Source organism: Suillus plorans (genome assembly GCF_016647745.1).
Source record: "Suillus plorans strain S12 chromosome Unknown HD556scaffold_3, whole genome shotgun sequence".
Classification (NCBI taxonomy): Eukaryota; Fungi; Basidiomycota; class Agaricomycetes; order Boletales; family Suillaceae; genus Suillus; species Suillus plorans.
In genome coordinates, this window is record NW_024537387.1 from 437,399 (window position 1) to 460,652 (window position 23,254).

Sequence of the window (23,254 nt, forward strand, 5' to 3'; positions counted from 1 at the left end):
TCGCCTGGAGGTCAACAGTTCAGTGACACTACAAGTCCTAGGGCGATGACGAGAGTCCGCGAGGCGCTGTGGATCGCGGACATCGCACAATCGTTGCAGCACACGAAAAAGTTGAGGGCGCCGTCGGGTCCTCAGCGCCAGCGATGACGTTGAAAAAGCGTTCTCATACAACAACGCCGCCTAGGCACTGGAATACATGATAAGTGGCCTAGCGCATGCGACGTTCAAATCATGTGGACCAGATTCATCGATGGGAGAGAAGTAAAGTTGATGGCAAGCCTGAGTGCGAGTTGGGGTTTGCGAAGCATGCCGGCAACCGCCAAACTCACGAATTTCCCTAGTCGAGCTCGGCACCTGCGTTCACAAAAGTCTCACTTGGTCGCCTATCATTATCAGACTATGAAGGCAGTCGTTCCTTTTCGCTCACTAGGTAAGCTGTTAGGTGTAGACTATGCCATCATGATGATCAGGTGTCGTAAGTGCGGATGTCTCAGGTGAGTGATTATGATTCAGACTAGGGGGCACACCATTCAATTCTAATCATGACGTCGCTCATATGTCTCAGTTTAATGCCGTGCATATTGGTCACAGTATATAATCTCGCATTCTGATTTTCGCATCGTTCTATAACTTGACTTACAACTCCATCTTGCATATCCATCCAACTCATCTTCATCCATGGCTTTCGAAATGCAGCAACTCCTTACTTCTGGCAGGCTCCAGAATTCCGACTTTACTACCTTACATTCTGCCTACGGGTCCAGCACCTCCGGCGCCGAAGTCATGTCTTCCTTCTCTATCGTCACTCAGGACATTTCACCCAACACCTCCCGCCTTTCTGCATACTCCAATGATTCCTCTACCCATAAACTTAAGCGCAGGCATGCCAAGCGCGGGCGCTTTTCCAAACGCAAGGCGGCTATGAGTCTACTTGAAGATGCTAGCGCATGCGACCCCTTGACTCTGGATGCTATTGCTAGCCTTTCCTCAAACTGGCTCAACCTGTCCTTCCCAGACCGCACTCCTACCTACACGGACTACTTCGTGAATTACTGGCGACATGCATTAGCAAAGGAGCAGGACATTTTGATGGATCATTTTACTGCTGTCATGGCAGTCGTCCATGAGGATTTACCGGCTACCTCAACCACCCGCTCGACTCAGCCCACTTTCGTGCAATGCAACGAGGAGTCCTCCAGCATTCAATACGAAAATGCCCTATTTGCAGTCACTTGTCCTTGGGACGATGGCGAGAAATCTCACCTAGACGACTGGATTGAATGGGACGAATGGCGTCGGGAAGATGAAGTTTATATCCCAACAGGCGATCGTCATGACTATGGAGCTATTGGCCAGCCACCAATATATCCGCTGCGCAACATGGGCACCCATTTCCAGATCGTCGCACCGAAGCCGGTTCGTGCATGGAACAACATAACCTGGCTGGGTCATCCACCTGTCACTCCTGAACCAGTCTCTCGCCACTATATGGAGATGGTTGTCGATGATGCAGCCGTCTATGGGACTTCACAAACTCCTTTTATGGAGAGTTCCACCATCTATTCCACTGCGTACCACACGCACGCCGAGTCGACTATCATCTATGACTCTGGCAGCGCATCTCCCTCCTCCTACCTGTCTGTTCTTGCTGCCTCTATGCCTTCTACTGGCAGGCGTATTACTCCTCCATGTGTCAATGATCCCCATCCTACCACTCATGGAACAAAGGCAATTTCTCTCGAAAGACAACATTCGAGAGATCACAAGTTGTTCCAATTTTTACGTGTACGTCCCTTCTCTTATCTCGCGTCAGTGATCAAGGTACTGATTGCTGCTGTGTAGATGTCTTATGATCAAAAGGTCCTTGAGCTTGAAAGATTAGTTGGATGGATGAAATCTCATTCGCTACGGATGTGACCCCAGCTTATATGCATGATATTTGTTTGTATATTAATTATGGATTGTAATGATCAAGGACATTCGCTATGCATTCAATTTTCGTTGTGACGTCGTTTTCTTTTCCCGTACGCATCGTTGCTGAGTTCAAGAGTTGCTCTTGAGTGATATACTAACGCGTTATCCTTTCCAGCGATCCTCAGTCGTATGGCCCTCGAATACCTTCCGATCTTGTGCCTTTGTATACAAGGATTCCAGACCGCCAGGTGAACATACACTACTGGTGACTGAATGCCATACCCGTCATTGATATTTTATATTTGGTTCGGATGCGAGACAAACCCCTATACCGCCAGCATCTTCGTTACCTTCCAACATTTGGTACCCGTGACAGAAAAACCTCCGTCGTACTGAGAGATTTGATGCTGGTCTTTGCAAGCTGAATACAACCTAGGCTGCCCCTGACTTCATAGGAGAATACGGTCTGTATAAAAGTACGCCTCTTATAATAAACTAACAACTAGAGCAAAAGACGGTTTATTTCAAAAAATTAAAATACATAAACTCGTTTATCGTCACTGTAAGGTTAGCCCAATGACAGTGCGTATGGTATACTCGTAGTATATCTCGGTTTGACTGGGTAGTCTTAATATAATCTTGTGCTCTAGTGAGTGAGGAAGAGTGTCCTCGGCACTTGTACAGCAGAAAAACGAAATGCGTGATGGGGTACTGAATCTCGGTCCCAGTACTATTAACGAATAAATACATCGAGGTTTCGTTGCCTCCAGCTGTGGATTCGAGCCCAGGCGGAGATTATGCCCATTGAAAAATCATTTCGGCCAACGGTTTTTGCGGCGCAAAGTCATCTTGATTCCACCATTCCGAATTTCCGATCACATCAATGGTCATCAGCGCCCGGCCGCCCCCATTGGACGATCCGAGTCGGTCCATTGTGCCACGTCTGCACTCTGCGGAGAGCCAGATTGGACATTGTGGACCCACGAGTGCCAACAAAGCCCGCTCCATTCGACTGAATAATAGCATCGATGAACACCGGATACCTGGCAACAGGAACAGTTTCTAGCATGAGAATGAAAAAAAAATGAAATTTAATTGACTCACCATTTTCCATAGATTTCCTCCGTCCGATCTGTCGCATAGTCTACCCACGTCCAGCCCAACGCCCGGACCTCTGACCACCATTCCGGGTCAGACTCATCACTCGTCATGATAACATGTGTGACCTCGATACCCTTTTGCGTGTGAAGTTCCTCTTGCACCTCGGATACCCTGCGCGCAATGATAGACAAGGAGGCAAAGCACTGATCCAAAGGAAGGCCACGACACTGATCGCGGAAGTCACCATGCCGTATGTGAACGGATATATACTATGGAAAGTTGGTAAATCTGCGGATCAGCCTATACCCGAAAATCCCACTCACGGGAGGTACTGGTTCGTCGGCTGGCACATTCATGGCACGCCGGGCATGCGCATCGGCGAGCTTTTCCATGGTTACATTCCATCGCATGTGTTGGCCTACAAATCTCCATGCAGGAGAATAATCCATCTCCCATTCCCATGGACGTTGGGCGCCTATGAAGTAAAGAAAATCGAAGCATAGTAGCTGGTCGTCTGGGGGAAGTGAAACGTGATGCTGAGGAGAAGGACGATTCGGTAATCCCAGACTTTCCGAGCGAGCGAGCGGAAACGCAAGCGTTGCAAGGGACCAAAACGACGCGTGGTCGTCTATTACGTCAGGAGGCGTGAGTTTGACCCAATCTGGGGTTCGCGTCCACGAAATATCTGATGGCCACGTAGTTAATTCACTGGTTAGAAATATTCAAGGTTGTCTTACCGAGTTTGAGGCGATCTATGATGGGACTTTCACGAGGACGGGGATCCTCCTTGTATCTTTCAACGCTTTCCCAGACGCTCCAACCACCAAGATCATCGAAAACCTGACTTTCCGAGTCCTTTACTTCGTGCCATTCAAGTAAGGGAATGCCTATGGCTTGGCTAAGCCGAGGGACGTCAAAAACTTCCCCAAAAGCAAAAGGAGGTTCACTTGAGTCGATATGAGAAGAGAGGAATTTCGCAATTATTGGAATACGCTCTGTTAGGAGTGCCAGGTAGATTAAATTGCCCTAGTATTTGTAAGGAACCGGGACAATGTTGGAAGTGGATCGTTGACTTACATAGGTCATCACGTCATTCGCTAACAAGTAACTGTGATCAGTGGTGCAAGTGGTAGTTGGCTAGAATTGACGTACTCCATCCCGCTGAACTAAACGATGTAATGTATTTTGTGTCGTTACGAAGGTTGTCTGAGACGATTATTGTGAGATACAGGTGACGTTTTGGCCGATTAACTGACCTCGAAAGCGTTGGGTAGGTGGACCTTGAAGATATGACGACGAGTTGGAGGCGGCAGAATATGAAGGCACATCTTGTGTGTCGAGATAGCTTGAGGGTTTGAGTAGGAGAAATCCAAAGCCGAGCAAGGATATACCTGCCACAGCAGCGCATATCGTTCTGCGAGATAGTTTTCTTCCTTTAGTTGGTCGTGGTTTGGCACCCAACGTAGGAATAAATGGAGTCTCTGAGTCGTCGTATGGATCCTGTGTGTCCATGAGATGGGGGGCTTGAGGGTGCTCAATTAGAATCTTTGTATGAGGATGATGGTGAGTATTTACGCTATGTAAAACTCAGGGCAACGCTTGATCAGCCTCCCGTGAAAGATCCGAGTCGTCCACGGTGACGCCACCTATTTGGTGTCAGTCGGCACCCGCCCGATGGCATCAGAAGGCACCACGTACGCATTAGGAACCATTTAGGCTCAAATCATTTTAAGAAGCGGAAAAACATCGGCGCAAGCACTTCAATTTCAAGGAACTGTGCAGGACCCATGTGATGTCCGGTAACTGGAAAAGTTGAGGCTTTCTTGCAACTGCGTTCGTTCGAATTGTTCCAATGTTCCTAGAATGTCTGGTATCAGGGACTATCTGTCTCTCTCACATACTGTGCGAACATCTTCACAAGGCTGATGTGTATATTTCCAACGGTCACAAAATAAGCACTTACCTTACTACGAGTCTTGGAATATCGGAAATAGAGCAGGGCACTCCATAAAAAGTGAGGTTGGAAGCGCTGCCATAAACTTCCGGTATTGTGAGGAAAGATGGACCACATGCACTTCGACAAACCCATGTGCGAGAATGATAGCAATGGAGAGAATCGTCGATTCAAGCATGGCAGAACAACCAGAGTCTAATGAATTCGTGATTCCATGATCTCCAGAAAAGAGTAACTTCCTAAAGTGAACCGCGAAGGAGGCATGTCTTTCGGCAGACAGCTGTCCATCGCGTAGATGACGGAGAATTGGTTCATAGAATCTCTTGGCGTTTAACCCGGGTTGTTTGAGTCCATCGCAGATTTAGCTAAAGGACTATAGGAGAGCTGGAATAGCTGGCTAAGACAAAGGTTCCTCCACAGACAAATCTGGTATGTTGTTGACGATGAACAAGGAGGAATGTGATTTTCAAATAGCACGTGACTAGTGACTTGTTTGGCAAAACCTTTGGATCCAAACAACATATAGACTTTTTACGTCCTCAAATACCATATCTGTCAAGTACTAGCGACGACAGCCACAAGCCTAGGGCGCCATCATCATTATGGCCACCACATGCCCCTTCACTGGGTATCGCCAAGTAGATTCATTTGGTCCCGATGAAGAGTATTCATCAGACACCGAAGAATTCTATGTCACCCTTGATCTCGGTACTGTCGAGCCAACCCTACTTCCCAGTAGCTCAACCTACAGGCTTGTAGTAAGCATAAGACCTCATATATCATAGCCATCACTACAAGGCAAAAAAAAGGGCTTGGATACGCCTACGCCATTCCTGCAGCTTTCTGGTTCCTTCTTCAGGGGTAGGCATGATACGCTCCTTGGTTCGGAGCTCTTGTTCACTGAAGGAAAAAGTACGTAAATGTTTTGTCCATCAAGTTAAATTGACATTTTCTGTCGATCAAAGATGATTCCGAAAGAAATACGCGAGCTTTGACGCACGTCGGCGTCACTGAACGACGTATCCGATTCAAGGAGGTGCAGCTACGGCAGAAGACCCGTGAACAATTGGAAGAGGCTCCTGCTGTCGGTGCGAACTCTCACAATGGGGCACAAGCAGAAGCTGCTGGTCATTCACTCGGACGCATGATTGGGAGTGTTACAGAGCCCCGATCTCGAAAACGCAAGAAACGACGTGACAAGGGGAAGGGGAAGGAGAAGGAGACGTCCCCGCAGGAGGAGGGGAGAGACGATGCTATGGATACCACTTAGTTTTGCCATAAGGTGATTCGCCCTTATCATCTTATCGTTCTGCATATGTCGCGTGTCAACCTTTAAGTGGTCGATTCCCCAGTTCCCTATGAACTGCAGCTTGAAGATTTGGTAGAAATATCCATACTTTAATTACAATGTACTTCGGATAATTAATTAGGCAAAGCAACGGGTGATGGTATCGTAAGGCGAGCAGGAAGATGAGACACATATCATGCTCTGACCTCTCCCATCGCCGAATAAAAAGGTCAGATCCAAAAGTATACTATACAACACCCTAGTGACGGTGTCATCACAATAAATGTGCAGCTCGCAAATCTGCCTCTGCATGCTCCTGTTGTGTCGTGGCTGTGAAGGGCGAACCGAGAGACGTGTGCTCACTCTCTTCAAGCGGTGCGATATCGAACGCCTGCTCAATATTTCTCCTCGCTGCGATGTCACGAGCAATATCCTCAGGTGATTGGGGCTCGTGTGCACTTGAGGCACGGATGGCAGATTCCCAGTTCTTCACACGCCAGAAACCGACCAAAGAGGAAAGGAGCAAAAACCAACCTGTGAGACGGAGTAAGTAAACAGAAAAAAACGAAGACAGGTAACACGTACCGAGAGTCATCAAAAGAAATGATAGCCACTCTCGTGAAGACATGTTGAGAACAATGGTATTGGTATTGGTATCCTGAGGCATGGGAGCCAAGGATGAAGATGAAGGCGGTGCGGATAGCATGAGAACATCAGGAACGCCATTGCCATCAGCCGTGGGACGCATGGCATCTGCTGCAGAACGAGAGTAAAAGCCATATTGGATCAATGTTAACCCAAGGCCAGCTCTCGAGCCATACTTTGCGGCGTGTGTAGTGTGGAGGAGGTATGTGAGGAGGAAGCCGATGAACTGGAAGAAAAATGAGACGAAGAGGTTCGAAATGAATGCGAGGATGGAGCCCGAGGGAAGATCGCCGACAATCATCCCAGCATCGCTATCCATTCCGGAAGGAGCGTGTATGATAGTATCCCAATACGGGGGTACAGCATCTGCTTGGGCTGTCGCATAAGACTTCAAAGATAATGAGGTGTGGTATATTAAAAAATGAGTAAGCATAGGCATACGGGTGGAGCATTGTTCTGCGTGTCCTCAGGGACCATGTAGATGCTGCCATCATCAGTTTGTATTGGCACCGAGACTGAGGAGGCGGGTTTGACGACAACATTTGAGAACACTCCATCATTCTGTATCCCTCCACCTCTCACCCCAGCAGGTGGTTCGTCGGTCGGTACGCGGACATAGTGAGTAGGTAAGATAGCCCCAACTGCCCTGCGCAAGAATGATGGTCGTGGTAATGTCGTTCCCAAAGGAGAGGTTGGTAATTCGCCGTTCGAATTGCCAATATCGTTGGGTAAAGCAGTCGCTAGAAGCTGTGGGGGAGAACCAGGGGGCGGACGGTCGTAATCGTAATTCCGCTCAAAGTCATAAATTCCAGGAATTGTCGTACTACCTGGCGTGCTTTTGGGGGGATCTGCGAGGGTCTCAGCATGCGGACGATTAGATGGAGAGCGTTCAATGTAATCCTCATCATCATCGGCGTCGGACTCAAAGGCGTCGTTGAGTTCACGATCAACATCTCGTGATGACTGCTGCGTTGGCAGCGGTGCGTAATGTGCAGACATGGCAGGTCGCATACGAAGGATATGGCAGGCCTGCAGAGGTGCTACTATGTAAGCGGCTGCGGCGTCCACACCAAGTTCTCACGAGACTGTATGCTCTTCAATTGCAGTAGCCGGCATTACCGCCATGGACCCTGGTCCCTGGCATAGCCTCCTTGTTGTTTGTTCCGACCAAATCAACAGGGAACGTAATATCTTATATTGTACCATCATGCACATGACATAAGTGTGGCGATCTCTGACCATGCTGTATGACCTCTATATCGTTCAGAAACCGTGTTACTAACGTTGCTAAGTGATTACAACCCCGAAAACTGCGTCGGAGAACTTGGCCAAACCTGTCGAGTTCAAATTGCGCACACCATCCTGTGGCATCTCTTTGCATACTGTCCATCACATCAAAATACAGCGCCAGACCCCCGCTCGCAGTTGACATCCCCTCCATCAATCCTCCTTGTCAACTACCGCTAGTGGTGCGGCCTTGTACATACTACCCTACAATGTCTACGTCATTGGTAGTCGTAATCCCATGTTGCATCTTGATCTCACCCAGCAAACCAAAGACACGAGAATTTCGGTTGATTCATGATTAAAATTTCATCATATGTGAAGGACAAAACATCGTCAAAGAGATGCTACACTACACGCCCAACTTCTGTGTGGGAGAGGGTAGCTGACACAAGGGACATACGGATGAAGAAACCAAATGTGGTGCATGGGGATTCGGGAAGCGCTGTCCCAAGGAATGCGTTCGACTGTAAGTGTCGATGTGTCGAGGTTACCACGTCTGTGGGTGCTGGTGTCCGTGGGCTGTAGGGAGCGAAAGCGCGCGGAGAGGTGGAGGCAGAATTCGGAGCAGCTAGCTCGGCGATAGACGGTTAAGGGATTGATGTGAACGTGGCAGAACAGCACAGAGTAGGCAAGCACGAGGACGGCGAACTTCGACTTGAGAATGTCGATTAGGAGGATATATACTTACCGAGCGGTAGTTGAGGTCTTTGATGTAATTGATGCGTTCAGGAATTCACTGCACACCCTGCCGATCACCCCACAGAAGTCGGGACTCATGCAAATGTCACTGGTCGAGGACGAGTCTAAAATGACCGGTCTGAGTGAAGGTCTGCGTCTGCGACCAGGTCTGGGTGCACACTCAGCACGCGTGGTGGAGTTTGAAGTCGTCAGTGGCTAAGATTCGGGCATGATGTGATTAGATAAATTACGCCGAGGCGACCTTGAATGAACACAATTGGATTGTTACACAGTAAGGAATGGACGCACAACGATCAGCTAACTGGACTGGTGTGGAAGCAATGATAACAAAATGTTCATGCGCTCACGAGTCACTAGTCATGCACGGAAGATATGACGCAACGAAGAAAGACACAGGCAAAAAACGGATACTGGTCATGAATAGCTCGGCGAACTCGAGAAAGCATAATAAAACTTGCCTAAAACACGGGAGGTGATCACTGGCAGATCTAGATACCACCACCAGCAAAAACGAATGAACTCAGAACGGCCATCATGATGGAGAGCCAAGATCGAGGTAAATGATGACAAACTATTTGGATAAAGTTCGGACCGGCTAGTTCGTGATGACGGACAATAATAATACAGCTGGCCACATGCCACATCAGCCGTACAAATAGAGTTGTGTTCATGCAAGCTTCCAAGCTCGGGCCCACGTTTATTCAGTCACTAGGTTCATACCAGGTTACTCCCCAGTAAAATAAACAAGTGGGAGCTCGATTCGTGATCTGCTATCGTCACACCCACCAACTACTATGTCTTCCTTCACTTATCAGTTTGACACACCGAGCTACAAGGGCACCTCAACGGTCTCCACTGGCCTATTTATCAATGGAAAGTTTGTTGAACCTGTAGAGAAGGGCACGATTGAGTATGTTTTTATCTTTACCGCACTCAGCGTCTACCTTATCATTTGATCTAGAGTCGTGAATCCGGGTAGGTCAATCAGCCTCTCATACCTGATCAGCTTTGACAGTGGATGCAGTCAATGGAAAGGTCATAACCTCGGTCGCAGCCGGCACTGCTGCAGATATCGACATTGCCGCTCGGGCCGCAAGGAAGGCTTACAAAGAGCGCTGGGGCTTGAAAGTACCTGGTGTACAAAGGGGTAGAATGCTCAACAAACTTGCAGACCTCCTCGAAGCCAACGCTGATGAATTTGCTGCCTTGGAGGCTTTGGACGTAGGTGAGGTGACACTTCAACCATATATGCTTGCTTGTGATGCGACCCCATGTGCAGGTAAAGCCTTTAGGGTGGCCCGGAATGGTGATATGTCTGGTTCTATCGCTGCCCTGAGGTACTATGCGGGATGGGCGGACAAGATTCAAGGGAAAACTATCGAGGTTAGAAAGGCTTGACATGTCTCCTTCGGGACAATTCTAATCTATACCCACCTCATAGACGAACGCAAAGAAGCTGGCTTACACGCGCCACGAGCCCGTTGGAGTGGTGGTTCGTGCTCTCATTTTGTCGTGCAGTGAAGGTATGCGAACTCAGCATCTTGCAGGGCGCCATAGTTCCTTGGAACTTCCCTCGTATGTTCATTTAATCCATATTCAGCGGGCGAATAACGACGGTGAATAGTCACGATGTTATCGTTCAAGATCGGCCCAGCTCTAGCAGCAGGAAACGCCGTCATCGTGAAACCCTCTGAACTGACACCATTGACTGCGCTTCGTCTCTGTCCTTTGTTTGTTGAAGCGGGATTCCCTGATGGTGTCATCAATGTTGTCAACGGCTACGGTAGTACTGCTGGTCAAGCCCTCAGTGAACACATGGCCGTCGACAAAATAACTTTCACAGGGAGCACACTGACTGGGCGCAAGATCATGGAAACGGCTTCCAAGACTAATCTAAAAAAGGTTACTCTCGAGCTTGGCGGTAAGAGCCCCAGTGTCATATTCGACGATGTAGACCTGGAGCAGACCGTAAAGTGGGTCTCACACGGAATATTGTATGTCACCTGCATCGTAGTCGTGCCCCTTACTCACTCCTCACAGCATGAATCACGGACAAGCGTGTACTGCGGGTTCCCGCATATTCGTACAAGCAGGGATATACGATAGATTTTTGAAGGCGTTTACTGAACATGCCTCGTCTTTGAAAGTCGGCGATCCGTTTGCGCGAGACACTTACCAAGGTCCCCAAATTTCGCAGACGCAATTTGAGGTGAGCGCTTACCAATAATGTAGTGAGCGGTTTTACTTACTTTCTATTAGCGGATCATGGGATACATCAAGTCTGGTAAAGAGGAAGGTGCAACCGTTCACATCGGTGGGGAACGTCATGGGAATGAGGGCTACTTTATTCAACCGACCATTTTCACGGAGTGCAAGCCGAATATGAAGATCGTGCAGGAAGAGATATTCGGTCCCGTGGCTGCGATCATCAAGTTCGCCACGGAAGAGGGTGGGCACATCCCATTACGGATGTATCCGAGTGTTAACAGAGTATCATAGAGGCCATCGAGCAAGCGAATAATACTGTGTATGGCCTTGCTTGCTCTGTCTTCACCAGAGACATAGACAGAGCGATTCGAGTCGCGCATAGTATCGAAGCTGGTACCGCATGGGTGAGCACGAGCATGCTAGCATTAGGACTGCTGATGATTCGATGGACATAGATAAATTGTCACAACTCCTCTGAGTTGAGCGTTCCGTTCGGTGGTTTCAAACAGTCAGGCATTGGGCGTGAGCTTGGCGAATATGCCTTGGAACAGTGAGCCAAGACATGATGGTATGGCGAGTTCTACTGACCTTTTGTTCCAGCTATACAAACCTGAAGGCTGTTCATGTTAACATTGGACACCGTCTTTGAAAGGCAGACATTGAAATATCATCCAAGTGATGTCTGTTCAGAAAACGAAGTACCAGAAAGCGAACTTAAAATGACTGAATGTATCTATGCTACCATTTCTAATGTACAACATTCTTTCTCTAAAATCTGTGAAATATGGCAGTATTAACCACAGTGCCATTCTACACATCTGTCTTTACCATTTAACAGCTCCAAACAGTCAAGGCGCGCTTGAGCAGCTTGCAGCCTTGACAGGAGCGTTCGTTCCACTTTGGGGAATGTGACAGTGTTCCAGTCGGGTCGGACCTAAACGACTCGGTTGTGAACTGTTGTGAATTATCATACCTTGTCTCTTCGATTTGTCCCGTGCTCTGGTATTTATCGTTGCTGGCAATGCTTAGAGTAGGCTTCACAAGTTTGCACGTTCCGTTTCGGCGTTGGCCCCGTGGCACTGTGAATTATCTCTCTCGATCCGCACCGGGGAGGCCATCATTTTTCACTCGGACTCTAGTATGTCATATTATCTCTAGGCCGTCACCCATAGCTCATTCCATGGTCGTGACGATCAGATCTCTAGTACACTCGAATCGCGCTGGACACACGGCTCGCTGACTAGAAGTCGTTCCATCTCCTCCGCGGCGACTAGAGAAGTGGTTTCTTCAGAGCAGCTGGGCGTCACAGAACCTAAGGTTCACAGTGATATCCCTATTGCTAACGCTGATGAGCGCAAAGTATCCATTCTATGGGGCCCACAGCGTTGGTCTAGATTGTATGGACCTTCCGCCTCGTAGTAATTCCCGAGATCTGAACAAGCAAACTGTCAGTCACCACATCTGGTTGCGCGACCACTGCAGATGCCCAGACTGTTTTCACCCGATAACAAAGCAGCGACTTCTCAACACATTTGAGGTAGTCTTGCGGCAGGGTGGTGATGGTGTCTTTACTGAGAAGAGACGTTTCCGCAGATTCCAGCTGATATCAAACCGCTACATGTACAAGGCTCCACAGATGGCCTCGAGGTTGTCTGTATGTTGGCTTAATTGAGGTTTCAACACGACTTGATCTGTTACTTAGGGCCTGGAACTAGCACCGAATCTCACTCGTCGGTATATCCATGGACATGGCTACAAGCCAACACATACGATCCAGCTCTTCAAACAACGCCAACTCGGTGCGACGTTTTCTTTTATAATCAGTACCTTGTACTTATCGCGCACTAGGAAAGTCCTTTGGGGATCAAAGATTGAGAAGTCTCCACCCTCCGTGACTTATACCGAGGTCATGGACGACAAGGGACTGCACAAGTGGCTAACGAATGTTGTGCGTAAATCGAGAGCTTTAGGTGCTTGTCTCATATGCATGCAGGAAACGTTTGGCTTTTGCTTTGTCTCAGGGGTCCCCGCAACACCTGAGGCCACAGAGGAACTATGTGAACGTATCGGTTTTATCAGAGAAACCCAGTGTACGCCCTCCCTCTTTATCCCTTCACTCCCGATCTGAATGCGCTTAGATGGGAAGTTTTGGGAATTTACTGCTGATCTTTCAAAGGGAGACACTGCGTACACCACAATGGCACTAGGAGCACACACTGATAACACCTATTTTGTATGGATATACTCATAGTTCTCGTCGCGCCACTGATTGATTGCGAGCACAGACCGACCCTTGCGGCCTTCAACTTTTCCATCTTCTATCACATACCGAAGGCTCTGGAGGAGCAACGCTTCTCGTAGATGGTTACTATGTCGCCGCCCTCATGAAAGAGCTACATCTGAAGTTCCACGATCTTCTTTCCCGTGTGCCCATCCCAGCTCATGCAGCAGGGGAACCGTCAGCACTGTACACTCCGAGTCCACCTGCAATGTACCCCCCGTTGCGATATCACCCGAGCACCAAAGAACTTGTGCAGGTACGGTGGAATAACGATGATAGAAGCGTGATGAGCCACTTGCTACCAGACGAAGTGGAGGAATGGTAAGTGAGTTGCATGGGTCAGAGAACTTTACTTTACTTAATCTAAAACCCCAGGTATCAAGCGATCAAGATTTGGAACGAACTCTTGACGAAACCTGATTCAGAGTATTGGGTCCAACTCAGTCCCGGCACTGTATTAAGTAAGTTTTGTCCGTGGTTGCCTGCCATATGGCTTAATCTCTTTTTTTTTTTTTAGCAATTGACAACCACCGCGTGCTTCATGGCCGATCCGCTTTTGACGGTAAGCGCCGCGTGTGTGGTGCCTACATTGGCATAGACGAATACCGTTCGAAGCTCGCTGTCCTTAAGGAGAAGTTTGATGGCACCGATGACAACGGCGAGAACAAAGTATGGAGACCTGAGGATAGCAGAAGTATTTGGAACTCCAATCTATGATTCGAGGGCCACTTGTGGAGACTCTGGTCCTTCATGAAGGTTTCGATTATGACTAGTCATGACAGTACGAGTGAGGTATGTATGCAAATCAATTAATTTCAGAACGTGGCATCGGAATAGATTCAAATGCTCTCTAATCATCTTAAAGCGCCAAAAGCATCTCGATCGTGGTCGCCTCTATTTGTCGCTTTGGCTGCCCACAGTGCCCTCGGGTGAAAATGTCCTCTTCACGTGGCAAAGGAAAGGAAGGAACACATCGTAGTTCGACATATCTCATGTGTAAAGGAGTAAGCGTTCTGAAGGAGTTATCACCGCTCTGTGCGTGGCGATCAAGGACGACGCGCACCGAAAGACTGAGCCTTCCCAAGCGTTCGTTGCGTTAATATGTCCGCCAGGATGACGATCGTGCCACGAACCAGCATTTTTTATATCGAAAGCGCGTAGAACTGAACGACAACTGTCAGTGGGAAGGATGTATGTACATTTTCCATCCATGTACAGCTCTCAGGATCGTCTGGTACAGCCGGAGGCAATCTGTGACCATTGGCGAATACCAAGGTGTTAAAAACAAGATTTCCAGTTGTATTGCTGGTGACCGGTCAAGCTACCAGGAGCTCTCGAACTTGAGAAGATCTTGTGCATCGAAGAGCAGCTGTGTCACCAACACGCGCGAGCAGGGAAAAATAAGTGACTGCAACAATGCGAAGAGCATCGTAATAGTGCACCAACTGGATAATGGAACGAACAGAACTGGCATGTATCGAACGGTTCGCACCCAAGGCTCTCCATGGCGTTACAGGTTCAATGAACAACCGGGGAGCAGCTCGCCGGCTATGCTGTCTTTGAATGTTACATAGCATGTCTCCGACAGCAGATAAGTACAAGACGTACACACAAGCAGACAATACATTCACCTAAATACTCTACCAACATTACCGTATGGACTTGAGAATGAACCCCTCGAGCCCATCGCACACCCACAGCTCCTGCACGCTTGCGCCCACCGTGCGGACTTTGTAGGTCTTTTCTCCATCAGAACCGCGCAGAGTCACATTCCCGTCCGTCATCGAAACACGTATTTCATGCCCTTTATCCACTGTGAGTTCGCCTTCACGTCCACCCGCACCGCGTGCGCCTCCTTTGGCATACGTTGCAGTGAGGTCAGCGACGAGCTCAGGACATTCAAGGCAGACAAGACCATTATTGATAGCATTACGCTTGAATATGTCGCCGAATGAGCCTGCAATGACAAGCGGCACACCAGCTGCCTTAAGCGCGGTAGCAGCCTGTTCGCGAGAGGACCCGGTACCGAAGTTGTACCCCGATACCAAGACCACACCAGACTTGGTGCTTTCATCTGATGCGGAGAGTGAAGGGAGAATGGTAGCGACATTGCCTGCGAAAGACGGGTCGTAGTTCTCCATGACTACTTGTGCTTGGCGTTCGAGGGTAATGTCATCTTGGTAGGTGTATTTTCCAGGGTATAGTGCGTCCGTGCTCAGGTTGTCCTGTGGTGCGAAGAGCAGGCGACCAGAAAAGGCTGCGGGGAAACCGGGGAAGAGGGGTTCTTCTGCTTGTGGTACCTCTGCTGCGTCTGAAGAGCCAGAAGCGATGGAGAAGACGGGTGCGCCTGCAGGAGGAAGCGAGGTTGCGTCAAGAGAGTTGGGGGAGCAGATAAATCCCTTGACAGCGCTTGCAGCAACGACTGCGGGACTGGCAAGGTATGCCTGAGCCTTAGGGTGGCCCATTCGTCCCTTATAGTTCCTGTTCGTGGCGCTGATGCCCGTCTCACCCTCTTCCAACAACCCGGTGCCGAGCCCAATGCAAGGCCCACAACCTGCTGGGAGCACTTTGGCACCTGCAGCAATCAACTTGTTCCAGTGCCCCAACTTCTCCGCCTCCGCCTGCACCACAGAGCTCGCAGCTGCGACATAGAACTCGACGCCCTCTGCAACTTTCTTGCCCTCAACAACAGACGCAGCTGCAGCAATGTCAGAGACACGAGAGTTGGTACATGAAACCAGGTATGCTTTCTGGATTGCAATTTGCTGTGATTCTAACTTGGGAAGTGGGGTAGAGACCTTGACGCTGTTAGGACCGGAAACATGTGGGACGAGAGTAGAGAGGTCGAAGATCAGATGCGAGGAGTATTGGGCACCGAGATCGGACGTAAGATTAGTTGCACGGAGAGCATCAAGACTGCGGCGATTGATACGTGGGTGTTCTGGCGGGGGCGGTATTGATTTAGAGGCGAAAGTCCTTTGCTCTAATTTCGTCAATGCACTCTCGTACCAACTCAAAAGTGTGTCGTCGACAGGGAAAACGCCTACAAGTGCGCCCCACTCCGTTGTCATATTCGAAATCGTAAGTCTGTCGTCAATCGAAAGCGCAGAGACACCCTCCCCAGTAAACTCGATTGCAGCGTTAAGGACCTCATCGTTGTTGAATGACCCGCAAAGCGCGACAATCACATCCTTGCCGGTGACACCTGGGGCTAGCTTTCCCCGAAATTCCACCTTGACCATACGAGGGACTTGCCACCAAGTCTTTCCTGTAGCCCACAAGGCTGCTGCATCTGTGCGCACGATGGCTGTACCCACGCAAGCAACGCCTCCATACATATTTGAGTGCGAATCAGAAGCAACAGTGAGGGTATGCGGGAATGCGTAGCCTTCTTCTACGAGGACTTGGTGCCCGATGCCGCGGCCAGCAGGATAGAAGTCAATCCCATGTGCGCGTGCAAATGCTTCAATGTTGGCATACTTGGCAAGGTTTTTGTCAGATTTATTCTGGACGTCGTGATCAAGGGTGAACACCGCCTGCCGGGGATCAAAAATTTTCTTTGCACCTATGGACTTGAATCTACATGCGCGTCATATGAATAATGATTTGAGAGAGAAGAAAAGAAGCACACTTGGATATGACAGGGCCAGTGTTGTCATGGGTCATAACGTGCTCCGGGCGAATCATGACATAGTCGCCTGCCTTGACAATTTTGCCATCGGGGAGACTAACTGAGTACTTTTGGACAACTTTTTCAATGATAGTCTGGGGAATTCGGGGAGTGGCCACGCTGGTAGCGAAGAACCGCGCTGCTTGCAGGCACCCCCGACCGGGTATGCGCGGTGAAAGGCGCATCACAAGTATTTGGCGTAAGAAACCTGTAGTAGTCGAGACTCAAGATGTAAGTGTAAGAAAAACAGCTGAGACCACTTTGTTAGGGTTGTGTCAGGGAACCGAACACGACTGATAAGCCTAATAATATGATTCCATTCACATGGTCACAACAACTCAGAGGATACATTATCCATACACTGCGTAATTTACAAAGGGATATATCAACAGGCAAGGACTACGCGCTGGCGACTCCGACAGTGACAGCTGTAGGCACCGCAATAGGTGCGGCCGGGGATTTCAGCACTTTCTCCGTAACCGCGTCCTTTGGAGGAGTGGATGACTCAGGTGACTTAGAAACGTGGTTGGTCTTCATCTTCTTCTTTTTCTTCATTAGACCTATAAATTGAAACGTCAGCACAAATACTACGTAGTGGGCGCGGTATACTGACCTGCGGACACTGCAGATTTGACATTGTCGACGATTTCCCTACTTTCCTCAAGGTATTCTGTATCATCGAACCGATGCTTCTTGCCAGCAACAGCCTCCGTATCCCCTGATGCAGCTGCAATCTTCTTCTCGAGTGTCTCTAGCTTGGCTTTTTTGGCCTCAGCCTGGGCCTTCTTCCGTTCATCTTCATTTCCCATGTAGTCTGCAAGCCTAAAGCTATGTGATTAATACATCACATCCTGCACCAACTGAACATACATGCCTTTTCGCAGTTTTGATGGTACTAAGTCTGCGTCCGCTAAGATCTCTGCATGAGTCATTGTTACTGGTCTTCTGACTACTCATGCGACCACCGGCAGCACGCAACTGCGAACCAAAACCTCCCTTACCACCTCGGAGTCGGGGAATAAGTTTCAACGTAATGAGAGTTGCATCTTGTCCATGAATCTCAGAGATGAGGGTGTCCGGTGTAGGGACAGATCCAGCATGAGATGAAATTCTCAAGTCCTCTGAAGCAGGGAGATCGGAATAGCGCGTGCACAAAAGAGGATACAGTTCATCGAATCGGGTTTCTGGAGAAACAGAGAGCGAAAGAGTCGGGAATGGAGCAAACGTTGAGAAAAGAACTGTAGTGGTCATGGTATGTAGACAGTAATGTAATTATGTAATCCTGCGGGTCAGGTCCAAACCTGTATGATTATGTAACCCTGTGGGTCAGCCCGTCGGCGTCATCACCCCTGTCAACAGAAATTCTCTCTTTCGCCGCAACACCCACAAGCACGACAACTTGAATTAATTGCGCAGCCTTATACTCCCCAATCGACATGGATTTTTGGCGCGTGCTTATGCATGAAGCGCCTATGTTTGTCTGGCCCGTCAAATTCTGTGTGGCCATGACTGCTACCACATACGTGCTCTCCATCCTCACCAACAACGTGTCGCAGGTGGATAGAGTCTGGACGTTTCTCCCAACCATATATACTATATACTATGCTTTTCTGCCGTTTTGGCCATCCATCCCACCCACCTATCTCTTTCCCTCCACCCCTGACACAATTCCCGCATCTCTGAGGGAGACCTTCAGTCCACGAGCCTTGCTCATGGCAAGTTTGGTGGTGAGTATCTCATCTGCTCAATTTCTTACAATCTGCTTAACTATCTTCAGGTGACGTGGATGTCCAGGTTGGTAACATGTCCTCGTCATATTCACTTGTGGATCTCACCCTCCGTAGGTTAAGTTACAACACATGGCGACGTGGTCTATTTAGCCTGTAAGCTCATTCTTCATTGATGATACAATTATAAATCAAGAAATGTTGACAGCAAGGATGAAGATTATCGCTGGGAAGTTTTGCGACAGAAGATCTCCCCTTTCCTCTTCCAAGTTTTCAACCTCTTGTTTATCGGTACGGCTACGATTATCTATCGGTCTCTAAACATCTACTAACTCAGCATAAGCAATCGCGCAGAATATAATCTTATTTCTCTTGGGCCTTCCAGCCGCCCGTGCAGTGGCTCAACCACACACACCCCTTTCGACTTCGGATTATATTTTCGGAACACTAGGATTTCTCATCATCCTCGCCGAGTTCATCTCAGACAACCAGCAATACTCTTTCCAAACCTTTAAACACTCCGGGAAGCTGAGCCCAAATGAATGGCCTGGTGCGAGGATTCAATGGACCAAGCATGATGCTGAACGCGGATTTGTGACCCGCGGTTTATGGGCTTGGTCACGGCACCCGAATTTCCTGTGCGAACAGAGTTTCTGGGTATGCATACTTCCATTTCGCAATTCCGTTAAGCACATCACTAACACGCATACCAGATCATAATCACACTCATCCCTCTCTTCTCGCCTGATTCACCGAAGCTCGACTTTCCGCCGACTTCGTTCGCATCACTCACACCCTTCCTTCCATGTTTAGTTCTTTGCAGTCTGTTCTTCTCTTCCACGATTTTTACTGAGTCGATATCGAAGGCAAAGTACCCTGTTGCATATTCAGCTTACCAAGAGCGTGTGGCAATGTTTTTGCCTTTGCTCACCCCCGTATGGGGTGCGCTTCTGGAAATTCAGGGGAGAAAAGGGAGTGTTGATTCGCTGGTCTACGGTACCGGACTGAACTCCAAGGGCAAGGGGAAGGCCGAATGAGATGATCTTTGCACGTGTTCGAAATTTTTTCTCCATTTCCGCTGCATTTCCGTATATAGCGAACTTAATTAAACACTGATCGCATTGGCCTCTGAGACATTATCGCGCTGAGCTAACGCCAAGGCTTCCGCGTGACTGCATGAATGCCATCGGACTGCGCACGGGCCGGTATTATTAGCCCGAGCCTGGTTGTTCTTCTCACTGACAAAGTCATGTATGCATACGGCCTCCGGATATCGGCCAGGACGGAAATCCGCACCCCGCTGCAAGCTACAGTCAGACCAGCCACCTTCATCCCCAACTTCATACACCAACCCTTCCAATGTCATCGTTAAAGGTCGCAGTGATTACAGGGGCATCCTCTGGTGCGTATCGATTGCGCTTTGCACTTGTGCGTAGACTTACTTCCGCTTTCAGGTATCGGACGCCATTCAGCTATCAAGCTCTCCTCTGAGGGTTGGAGCCTGGCACTGACTGCTCGAAGGCTGGCTCAACTCGAAGAGACAAGATCCCTCTGTGCAAATCCCGATGCGTGTATTCTCGTTGCTGGCGACATCACAGACGAAGCTTTTGTAAAAAGCTTGTTCGAGGAGACCATGAAGAAATTCGGTAGACTTGATCTGTTGTTTAACGTGAGTGGTGTGCCCCTTCTTCTGCGGTTTTCGGTACATCTTAGTCGTGCATTGACGATGTAACAGAATGCGGGCTTGTCTGACAAGGCGAGCCCCATCGAGGAGATGCCGCTTGAGATGTTCACATCGGTCGTTAATGTCAACCTTATTGCTTCCTTCCTTTGCGTTCGCGAAGCTTTCAAGATATACAAGCAACAAGAACCCACTGGAGGTTCGTGAAGCTGGATGATGAGAAACCGCAGTGTGTTGATCTACACTGTCCCTATGCAGGGAGAATCATCAACAATGGCTCATTGGCTGCCCATGTGCCAAGGCCTCATTCCGTTTCATACGCAGCCTCCAAGCACGCCGTGCACGGTTTAACTAAGACCATCGCCATCGAGGGGCGAAAGTACAACATCTCTGTGACGCAGATTGACATTGGTGCGTACTTTGATAATATTGGAGGAGGTTGATGCGACGATGGTTTTACCAGGAAATGCGCACACAACAATGGCTGCAGGGCATACTTTAGGAGCATTGCAGCCTGATGGTCGGAGAGTCGTTGAACCGACTTTCGATCCGATACACGTTGCGGATGCGGTTGCGCACATTGCAAGTCTCCCTACGTCTGTCACGGTACTGGAGATGACTATCATGTAAGTGTGCGACCGTTTTTCTTGGGTTCTGGATACTAACTCATTACGTAGGGCGACTGGTGTTCCTTATGTCGGAAGAGGATGACCATCGATACTTAAAGTGTTGGCGAAGACAGCAGGATGCAGAACAGTTGTCTGAGCATAATGTCATTGTTGCAGATTTCACATGTACCACGTCCCACGCTGCCTGGCAATCCATTAATGCATGTAGAACAAGAATTATGTACTATGGAAGTGATGTAGACATCATATGTAAGTTGAGACAGCGCGGTGGTCAACATCTTGAGTTTGATTGATTTTGAAGTCCACCTGGACCGTCGAGCTATGCATATGGTTGTATCTGTCTGCGCATCTCCTGTTCATTTTCGCACGTTGTGGAATAGCCGATAAGAGCGAGGGTATCATTCTTGAAGTAGTGCTGGAGCTTCGCCAGAGGCCAGTCAGTCCGCTCGTACACAACCTCCTCGGTACCGGCAAAGTTGAGCGTCTTTACGCCTCGAGCCGCCTGAATACTTGTGCGTCGCAGCTTATTCAGTCATAATGTGATTACTCATGCAAAGTTAGAACCCAGGGAACTGAAGAACCTCGGACGAGTGAGAATGCTACAACATAAGTATCAATTCTCCGGCAAGTTGTAAGTGATAACAATGCTACGACCGTGGAAGAAAACGCTGGGATGCCTGTCTTTTCGTTCACAAACGGATGAGACGTCAGGCTGTCTCATGATCATTGGTCTAGGCCTTTACCACAGTAAAGGGATGATTTAGCTTCTCTCGCTCGTAAATCTCTGGAGTTTTGCCTTCGGGGAAGACCTGTGCCATACTCTTCCAAACTCGTGTTCGCCCCTGGGCGTGAAGGCCAGAGCGATTTTCCCTCCGCCACAGGGCTCGTTGCGGTGGCCGTGCGGTTTTATTTTGGAGTGGTGATGCGATCAAAAATGTGGGCGTCACAATCCTGGGCGCTAAATCGAGGCGTAAGTACTGGCGCTTGTTTCTGTGACATTGATAGCGCGACGAAGGCTTGGATTGAAGACAACGGTACAATGATTCATGCTAAAGTCATATTCCTTGCAGGGTTGAACCTACATCAATAAATGCAATAAATCTGTGCATAAGTTCCGTTTGTGTATCTAAACCTACATAGCATCAACCAGTTACACCATAGTCGGACGTACGAATCCCCCGTGATGATGCGAAGATTGCCAGGAGATTGGTATCCAGCGCACCGTAAGCTCAGTCAAATGTGATGCGAGTCGCACGTCCCTCTTTGCGCATATAGGCAAAGGCTGCCAGAATCTTGATTTCTCTAAAAATAGTCTACAAAGTTCATGCACATTGTGCTCACATGAGCAGAGTCCTATGTCACGTTAACAGTGAGCACGATGAGATGTCGTCTTGGCATAGTTACGTAGGTGCTATTCGGAGCGTGCGGTTCAACCACGAATGTGTAGTCTGCTTAAGGGAGGTTCTGTATGACACAGGTGACATGCCCCTTGCAACTGCAGGGTTGTTGCACCGGGAGTACAACGGATCAGGACCTCGCTCTTTGATGCGAAAAGGGTGAAAGACGCAGCAAAAGCAGGTGAGGAATGTACCTCTTGGGTAATGAAAGGTCAAAAATCTTCAATAAGCGTGTTACGATCATCTTCCAGAATGTCGTGGAGATTTTGCGGTAATCGGTAAGGTTGACGAGATGACGGGAACGTGGTAAAAATGTGTACCATACGACTGACACCAGTGGACACGGAACGGGGCAAAATGTCAGCACATCAAGGTGGCATTGTGGCTCGCGGGATAGCTCGCAATGAGCTGCGATGTAACATTGGAGGATATCTCAAATTTCAAGCCAGAATACCGCAAGGCTGTGCGCTAATGCACGCGAACACTGATACGAAAGAATCCATTGAATCAGTGAACTCAGCGAGCAAGAAAAAAAATCAAACAACGGACCTGGATGGCTGCAAGCGGCAGTCGCTGATTCAAAGCCCGGATCCAAACTCGGAATTGCAGTTTACAGTTTACCCATGACTGACTTCGAAAAGGCCCATCAATGTTAGCAGAGTTAGAACACTTGCAAATTTGCAAGCGTACATACGAGATTTGAGAAGCCTCGCAACTATCCAACCTCCATGAGAAAATCAATACAGAGCTCCGAGAAAATTTGATAACTTAGG

At 48.8% G+C, this 23,254-nt stretch overlaps 10 protein-coding genes across 10 annotated transcripts; 6 read left to right on the forward strand and 4 right to left on the reverse strand.

Annotated features, from left to right (window-relative positions):
* Positions 1–244: 244 nt before the first annotated feature.
* On the forward strand, positions 245–1,993 carry HD556DRAFT_485144 (uncharacterized protein). Its single transcript, XM_041310742.1, has 4 exons — positions 245–283; positions 342–494; positions 566–1,785; positions 1,843–1,993. Exons 3-4 carry the CDS (start codon positions 679–681, stop codon positions 1,915–1,917), a joined length of 1,182 nt encoding a protein of 393 aa, XP_041166456.1. The 5' UTR covers positions 245–283; positions 342–494; positions 566–678; the 3' UTR covers positions 1,918–1,993.
* An 801-nt stretch (positions 1,994–2,794) lies between these two features.
* HD556DRAFT_1226436 (uncharacterized protein) lies at positions 2,795–4,527 on the reverse strand (the record flags this gene model as incomplete). Its single annotated transcript, XM_041297078.1, has 7 exons — positions 2,795–2,957; positions 3,019–3,284; positions 3,339–3,700; positions 3,753–4,041; positions 4,093–4,112; positions 4,168–4,221; positions 4,272–4,527. The coding sequence occupies 7 exons, from the start codon at positions 4,525–4,527 to the stop codon at positions 2,795–2,797; spliced, it is 1,410 nt and encodes a 469-aa protein (XP_041166457.1).
* Positions 4,528–5,503: 976 nt separating this feature from the next.
* HD556DRAFT_485223 (uncharacterized protein) lies at positions 5,504–6,385 on the forward strand. The gene is made up of 3 exons (XM_041310743.1): positions 5,504–5,727; positions 5,779–5,881; positions 5,935–6,385. The coding sequence occupies exons 1-3, from the start codon at positions 5,572–5,574 to the stop codon at positions 6,237–6,239; spliced, it is 564 nt and encodes a 187-aa protein (XP_041166458.1). The 5' UTR covers positions 5,504–5,571; the 3' UTR covers positions 6,240–6,385.
* A 146-nt stretch (positions 6,386–6,531) lies between these two features.
* On the reverse strand, positions 6,532–7,901 carry HD556DRAFT_1429019 (uncharacterized protein; the record flags this gene model as incomplete). The annotated part of the gene is made up of 4 exons (XM_041304774.1): positions 6,532–6,587; positions 6,621–6,791; positions 6,843–7,290; positions 7,344–7,901. 4 exons carry the CDS (start codon positions 7,899–7,901, stop codon positions 6,532–6,534), a joined length of 1,233 nt encoding a protein of 410 aa, XP_041166459.1.
* Positions 7,902–9,522: 1,621 nt separating this feature from the next.
* HD556DRAFT_1326712 (putative 1-pyrroline-5-carboxylate dehydrogenase) lies at positions 9,523–11,903 on the forward strand. The gene is made up of 12 exons (XM_041301556.1): positions 9,523–9,798; positions 9,850–9,863; positions 9,913–10,113; positions 10,168–10,271; positions 10,330–10,380; positions 10,436–10,463; positions 10,513–10,882; positions 10,929–11,097; positions 11,148–11,337; positions 11,388–11,500; positions 11,552–11,646; positions 11,697–11,903. The coding sequence occupies exons 1-12, from the start codon at positions 9,683–9,685 to the stop codon at positions 11,743–11,745; spliced, it is 1,500 nt and encodes a 499-aa protein (XP_041166460.1). The 5' UTR covers positions 9,523–9,682; the 3' UTR covers positions 11,746–11,903.
* HD556DRAFT_1429022 (Trimethyllysine dioxygenase) lies at positions 11,847–14,094 on the forward strand (the record flags this gene model as incomplete). Its single annotated transcript, XM_041304775.1, has 11 exons — positions 11,847–11,983; positions 12,341–12,493; positions 12,549–12,633; positions 12,690–12,750; positions 12,799–12,895; positions 12,945–13,044; positions 13,090–13,186; positions 13,235–13,329; positions 13,382–13,698; positions 13,753–13,838; positions 13,895–14,094. The coding sequence occupies 11 exons, from the start codon at positions 11,847–11,849 to the stop codon at positions 14,092–14,094; spliced, it is 1,428 nt and encodes a 475-aa protein (XP_041166461.1).
* A 920-nt stretch (positions 14,095–15,014) lies between these two features.
* On the reverse strand, positions 15,015–17,343 carry HD556DRAFT_485476 (homoaconitase). Its single transcript, XM_041310744.1, has 2 exons — positions 17,009–17,343; positions 15,015–16,956 (listed from the first exon to the last, which is right to left on the reverse strand). Exons 1-2 carry the CDS (start codon positions 17,230–17,232, stop codon positions 15,027–15,029), a joined length of 2,154 nt encoding a protein of 717 aa, XP_041166462.1. The 5' UTR covers positions 17,233–17,343; the 3' UTR covers positions 15,015–15,026.
* Positions 17,344–17,347: 4 nt separating this feature from the next.
* Positions 17,348–18,324, reverse strand: HD556DRAFT_1326730 (telomere stability and silencing-domain-containing protein). Its single transcript, XM_041301557.1, has 3 exons — positions 17,922–18,324; positions 17,661–17,869; positions 17,348–17,607 (listed from the first exon to the last, which is right to left on the reverse strand). Exons 1-3 carry the CDS (start codon positions 18,296–18,298, stop codon positions 17,447–17,449), a joined length of 747 nt encoding a protein of 248 aa, XP_041166463.1. The 5' UTR covers positions 18,299–18,324; the 3' UTR covers positions 17,348–17,446.
* Positions 18,325–18,421: 97 nt separating this feature from the next.
* HD556DRAFT_1326735 (uncharacterized protein) lies at positions 18,422–19,902 on the forward strand. The gene is made up of 6 exons (XM_041301558.1): positions 18,422–18,774; positions 18,825–18,841; positions 18,892–18,930; positions 18,983–19,065; positions 19,118–19,431; positions 19,488–19,902. The coding sequence occupies exons 1-6, from the start codon at positions 18,484–18,486 to the stop codon at positions 19,809–19,811; spliced, it is 1,068 nt and encodes a 355-aa protein (XP_041166464.1). The 5' UTR covers positions 18,422–18,483; the 3' UTR covers positions 19,812–19,902.
* On the forward strand, positions 19,903–21,347 carry HD556DRAFT_1326740 (uncharacterized protein). The gene is made up of 6 exons (XM_041301559.1): positions 19,903–20,176; positions 20,229–20,443; positions 20,510–20,654; positions 20,714–20,866; positions 20,919–21,081; positions 21,133–21,347. The coding sequence occupies exons 1-6, from the start codon at positions 20,134–20,136 to the stop codon at positions 21,164–21,166; spliced, it is 753 nt and encodes a 250-aa protein (XP_041166465.1). The 5' UTR covers positions 19,903–20,133; the 3' UTR covers positions 21,167–21,347.
* Positions 21,348–23,254: the final 1,907 nt, after the last annotated feature.